General features: G+C 45.4%; 1 protein-coding gene across 1 annotated transcript; it reads left to right on the forward strand.

Annotated features, from left to right (window-relative positions):
• On the forward strand, nt 494–4347 carry LOC8082420 (transcription factor GAMYB). Its single transcript, XM_021457731.1, has 4 exons — nt 494–819; nt 1325–1714; nt 2572–3592; nt 3665–4347. Exons 2-4 carry the CDS (start codon nt 1331–1333, stop codon nt 3928–3930), a joined length of 1671 nt encoding a protein of 556 aa, XP_021313406.1. The 5' UTR covers nt 494–819; nt 1325–1330; the 3' UTR covers nt 3931–4347.

The following is a 6681-nucleotide window of genomic DNA, read 5'->3' on the forward strand; positions in this document are numbered from 1 at the left end:
TGGGTAGTAAATCCTACTCAAATTCATCTAGGGCTTCACTCGTCCCAAAATTTTTCCAAAGGAAGACATGTAGAGATATACCAGTTCCCAAGTTGTAGCTGGTACAACAAGTTGGTCTGTATTAATAATAGCAAGGAATTCCAGAGTTCACAGGAAATTGGGAGGAGTATCATGGAAACTTTCCACGAAAAGTTTGTAGCTCCGAAATGTAGGATAATGCTATGGGGAGCCTATCTAAGACCTATATATACGGGTCTCTTTGAATTTTCTTTTGGTCATTCAGCCTCTGATTCTGAGAAGCACGAGACATGAACAAAAAGAAAGAAAATAAAAATGAATAAATAAACGAGACAAGAAAAAGAATTTAAAGAAAATAGGGGGCCTACTAGTAGTAGAGAGATAGAGAGAGAAAAATAGGTGCCCCATGCGCCCACGCCCAATAGCATGGCTTCTCTGGCGCTGTACCTTTCAGCTTTATAATCTGCCCCCAAGCAAATCCCACAGCCAGGCTCGCCCACACTCTCTCTCCAGTCCTCCTCTTCCTCTCTCTTCCTCCTCCTCAAAACTCTCTCTCCCTGACCTGAAAATTCTCCACATACTCTGGTGCTAAGTGGTGGCGGCATCTCGCTTAGGCGAGATCCCCCTCCTCCCCCGGTTTCCACCCCTCTGCTCTGCTCCACCCGAGTCGACTCCTTCCCTTGCAATCCGCTGCTGGTCAGCTCACAGCAGCAGAGGAGGAGGAGGAGGAGTCCATTGGAGGAGCTCAGCTAGGCTCCACGCTGGGCTCGATCGGCACCGGCTGCTGCGAGATTCCGCGAGGTAGACCCTGTCCTAGTGTCCTTGCTGAATTCCGATTTGTTTTCGGCGTCCAGGTGGTGATCTGAGGGGGCGGGGAGGTGCTGAATTTTGGCCTCCTTGTCCTTCTCCGTCCCAATTCTGGCCTGGACCTCCGAGAATTGCCGTTCTTGGGAGGCGGGGAGTGCTGTTCACGGCATGTGGTGCTTTGATCTGTGAATTGTGGGAGACGGAACCGCCTTTCTCCCTCTTGCCTTTACCCGAAATCTCGTGTAAACTGTGGGTGATAGACTGATAGTGATACCACCCTGCTTGGTTGGAGTTCTTTTAAGCTGAAGTGCTCCACACTCGAGTTTAGCCGTTAATTAAGTCCTTGTTTCCTTTTTTTCTCTCTGCGGATTTTGGGAATTTGGTGATTTCCATCTACTAATAATGCTCCTTTCAAGCTTATCTGAATATAATCTCCAAGTGGTAATCTAATCTAAGATACTACTTCCACTCTGTTCTGCGTGCATACCCTGATTGACAGCGCGCGATGTACCGGGTGAAAAGCGAGGGCGAGGGCGACTGCGAGATGATGCTGCAGGACCAGATGGACTCGCCGGTGGCCGACGACGTGAGCAGCGGAGGCGGGTCGCCTCATCCTCACAGGGGCGCCGGGCCGCCCCTGAAGAAAGGGCCATGGACGTCCGCGGAGGACGCCATCCTGGTGGACTACGTCAAGAAGCACGGCGAAGGGAACTGGAACGCGGTGCAGAAGAACACCGGGCTGTTCCGCTGCGGCAAGAGCTGCCGCCTCCGCTGGGCGAACCACCTCAGGCCCAACCTCAAGAAGGGGGCCTTCACCCCGGAGGAGGAGCGCCTCATCATCCAGCTCCACGCCAAGATGGGGAACAAGTGGGCAAGGATGGCTGCTCATGTAAGTGCCTAGCCGAAATACTTGATTCCCTGTGCTGCACTTCTTCTGCACATCCGTATTTCGTATTTCAGTCTGCACATGTCGAATACTTGATTCCCTGCTCTGGGGTCTGATCAGGTGAAGTTTCCAGGGAGAATTGATGTGTTCGTTGGGTCTTTATTACGTACGTGCAGTCTTTAATTCAGGATGTGTATTTCTGTAGTTATTTAGCGAATTATTCTGTTTTGTGTCACGTACTGGAACTGTAATGATCTGTCCATGTTGCAGTAACTTGTATGGTTTTCTACTTTAATTCAATAAATACCAATCTTGTGGTTCAAAATTTAGGTTTGCTGACTTTCTTTAGCAACCTGCTAAAATCCTCCTGGTATCAAAGATTCTAGTCCACAATTGCTAATGTTCTAGTATCACTCCTGATCTGTGATACCAAGCAATGATCACTTTCAAATATTTTTTAGCTTTGGCTTTCAACTCCATATGACTTGTCATTGTTACTCTTTTATGGATAAAGACATTACTGGTAGTCATATTCAAAGGTATAGCCGTATAGGCATGTTAGCCTTGTACCAGATTTTTCTTTAAATTTCAATAATCATTTTTGTTTGCAATCTCTAGATCTTATAAAGCTAATATTTTTTGCCATTGTATATGTGCTCGCTACAATTTGGCATGATATAAATTCTATTCTATTCAAGGTTACGGCCAGCAATTGGAAAATATGCTACTATATTTTGAAATGTTTAATATGCCTTACATGTGTGCATATGTTCATAGTTAGTTCCTATTTTTACCCTTAATAACAATTTGTGCATATATTTTTCTATACTGTCCTCATTAACCTTGAATGCTCTTCTCAGTTGCCAGGGCGTACTGACAATGAAATTAAAAATTACTGGAACACTCGAATAAAGAGATGTCAACGAGCTAGCCTTCCTATCTATCCTGCAAGTGTATGCAATCAATCTTCAAATGAAGATCAGCAAGTGTCTGGTGATTATAATGGTGGCGAGAACATATCCAATGATCTTCTATCCGGGAACAGCCTTTATCTACCAGATTTTACCAGTGACAATTTCATTGCTAATCCAGAGGCTTTATCATATGCACCACAGCTGTCAGCTGTTTCAATAAGCAATTTACTCGGCCAAAGCTTTGCATCAAAAAACTGTAGCTTCATGGATCAGGTAGACCAAGCAGGGATGCTGAAACAATCTAGCTGTGTGCTTCCTGCATTGAGCGATGCCATTGACGGTGTGCTTTCTTCAGTTGATCAATTTTCAAATGACTCTGAGAAGCTCAAGCAAGCTTTAGGTTTTGATTATCTTAATGAAGCCAATGCTAGCAGCAAGAGTATTGCACCTTTCGGGGTTGCACTTACTGGCAGCCATGCCTTTCTAAATGGCAACTTCTCTGCTTCTAGGCCCACAAATGGTCCTTTGAAGATGGAGCTCCCTTCACTCCAAGATACTGAATCTGATCCAAATAGCTGGCTCAAGTATACTGTGGCTCCTGCAATGCAGCCTACTGAGTTAGTAGATCCTTACCTGCAGTCTCCATCAGCGACCCCTTCAGTGAAATCTGAGTGTGCATCGCCGAGGAACAGTGGTCTTTTGGAAGAGCTGCTTCATGAAGCTCAGGCACTAAGATCTGGGAAGAACCAACAACCATCGGTCCGAAGTTCAAGTTCTTCTGCTGGCACACCTTGTGAGACTACTACGGTGGTTAGCCCAGAGTTTGATATGGGCCAGGAATATTGGGAAGAACAGCCTGGTTCTTTCCTCAGTGAATATGCTCATTTTAGTGGAAATTCTTTGACCGAATCCACTCCTGTTAGTGCTGCGTCACCTGATTTCTTTCAGTTCTCCAAAATTTCTCCTGGTGAGACTGCTGACCCTTTCTTTCAATAATTGATTTGATTAGCTCAGTTACTAGAGGCTTATTCATTTGCAGCACAAAGCCCTTCAATGGGCTCTGGTGAGCAGGCGTTAGAGCCTAAACATGAGTCAGCAGCTTCACCTCATCCCGAAAACTTGAGGCCTGATGCATTATTCTCTGGGAACACAGCTGATCCATCCATTTTCAACAATGCCATAGCAATGCTCATGGGCAATGGCATTAATGCTGAGTACAAACATGTTCTTGGTGATGGAGTTGTGCTCGATTCTTCCTCGTGGAACAACATGCCACATGCTTTTCAAATGACGGAATTCAAATGAGTTCCATGTACTTCTTTGTGATTCTGAAGGGCTTCTTGCTGCTTGTTTTGGGGTCAATATCATGGAAGGCCTCATTGATTGTGATGCTGCATTCCTGACAGTGATCCTTGAGGGCGTGCAGGTGCAGCGGCTACCATGTTATCTTCATGTGAATAGTCCTTTTGTCTAATAAAGTGCATGAAGATAACCGGATAATATTTTTTTTGCTTTGTATTAGAGAACCGTTTTTGTCATCCCTGTCAGGATTATGTTGGAAACGTGTCATGATTTTTGTTTGAACAATTTAATATCGGTTATTGATATTGTGCTGTGTGCTATCCCCTGGTGCATTTGCATGTGGGTAGCAATTTGTTTAAGTATACACCGTCATTGCTGCTGGCACATCGTTTGTGCAATATTGATGGTTTTTTAGATGTCCATTAAATTGCAATATGAAACTCAGAAATTATATGCATGTTCATGTTTGTGCTCCTGAAGTCCTGATTGAGTGAAAGCGCCAATCCTTTGCACCACCAGTTCTAGCTTTCCCTGCCTTTGAAAATCTGCTAGCTTTAGCTGATGGCTGAAGGAAAAGGCAAGGATAAGATGCCAGGTGATGAATAATTAAGGTTGTAATATTGTGGCTTCAGAGTTGGAACCCAAAAGGTGTTGTATCATCTACGACACTAGGAGGCCGCGACACTGCACGGTCGCAAACAGTGTGTACCTAACTGCTCTGATATCAGTTCTTGCGTTGGATTCGTCCTTTTGGTTTCACACGATCAATTTCGTTTATTCGTTCATTCTCTGTGCTGCATATCCTCGTACTTAGTATTTATTTTTTTTATCACGCTTTTCTTGTCATTGGGCCTGCAAGGTGCAAGCCATGTCACCCTTCGGACTCCATTTTGAATCCAGGACTCTCAAAAGTAGTAATAGTTTAAACAGAGATGATTTAACTAGTTGTCAATTGTAATCCTAGCGGAATTTGGAAGGTAGGTATCTTTCTAATGAAGCATTTAGATGGTACACGTGAAGAATTAAAGAAGACAAGACAATATACACAAACGAAACTTTCCAAGTGTTGAACCCCATCTTAGATTTCCAAGATTCCTATGGATTAAGCCATAGGAATTTTGTAGGATTTTTATTATATGCTCATCACTCCTTTTTTTAAAGGGACACATGGGACGGCAAAAAATATCTCTATAAAATTACAAGAGATGTTTTACAATGGTTGGGAAAGTACCGACGTACTTCCTGGTACTTTCATTTTTTTCTAATTAAATAAGAAATATATTACAGTAGGTATTTTAGTAATTGAGGGTGTGCTCTTTTAGAATTAGACTTCGTGGGCCTATCACCCTAAACCTACTAGCCCAATCTACCTCCTTCTACCGCACGGAGATGACATTCTGCGACCGCACGCCGCCGCTCGTCCGCCCGCGTAGATGCCTGCGCCTGCCGCGATTCCGCTCCATCGGCCACCCGCACCCGTCGTCCGCCCGCCGCCGTTGTACCCCTCGGCAACTAGCTGCCACGGCTAGCCGGAAGCCTCCATTTCCCCACGTTCGCTCAGTTCACGACGGACTGGAGCGGCGCAATCCTAGGCCCAGCTCTCCCGCCTGGCCATGCCCGCGCCGACCACGCCCATCGGGGCCGCGCCCAGCATCGGCCGCCGCGCTCAAGAGTCCCAGACCGCCGCGCTCCGAAGTCACAGCCGTCCCCGTCGCACTCCGGCCACCGCACCTCCACCGAGCCCCACCAGAACTCGCGTCCTAGCGCATCCAACAAGCGGGCGCGGGTGCACTCACCGGTAGTAGCAACTCGCTCGGGATCTGGCGCCCCGCCCGCCCCGCACTCCCCTGCGCTGCACTGCAGAGCACTCCGCTCTGGCCACACCTGCCGGTGGGGAGAGAGATGCAACGCCATGCCCAAGTACGAGAAGCCGGACGACCCTTCGTATAAAAACAAAAACAAAAGACATGGAAAATCTCTTTCTACCCTTTAATGACCACATTGAAATGACCGAATAGCCCTTATTCGAAAAAATGAAAATAAAAAAAAAGATATGGTCCCACATATTTTGGTACCGGCCCCATCAAATCTGGTACTTCCTCCTACTATTTGGTACTTCCACGTACTTCCGCTTCGGTTCTTCCTACTTTTCCACCGTCCGATCTCACGCAATGGATGGTCCATGTTTTTTCGAACCATTGTAAAATTTCTCAAATTACAATTCTATAATTTTTCCAGCAATTATTTGTTCCAAGGGGGGCTTTTGACGCCAATACTCTATATGAACTATAGGTAGTGGTGCAGCTTGAACAATATCTTAAAGGGAGCTATCATTGAATTAATGGAGCCACTAAAGATGCGTGAATCAAATTAGCCATGAATTTATTTCAAAAAAATATCCATGAATTGTTTTATATTTATATTAAGAAAAATTAAGATTCTAAAACATGAACATTAACGAAAAAACATCGATGGTTGAACCATCGAGTACAGCATAGGCTCAACACCTCCAATCCTTGATATGTCATGTTGGACAATTGATTTTATGTCCGCGATCGTTCACGATGAGGTCAACAACCTAGAGTTACCTGTCCTCATGAAGAGTGTGCCCAGAAGCATCTCTCTCTCCCCCCTTATAGATAATGGCTACAAATTGATCTCTTGCGGATGAAATCGATGTCCGCATGGCCATCACTGAAGTCATCATAGGCAACAATCTCCCAACCAAGAAAATCATATCATTTTACCAGTAGA

The sequence above is a fragment of the Sorghum bicolor genome, chromosome 3 (genome assembly GCF_000003195.3).
Source record: "Sorghum bicolor cultivar BTx623 chromosome 3, Sorghum_bicolor_NCBIv3, whole genome shotgun sequence".
NCBI lineage: Eukaryota > Viridiplantae > Streptophyta > Magnoliopsida > Poales > Poaceae > Sorghum > Sorghum bicolor.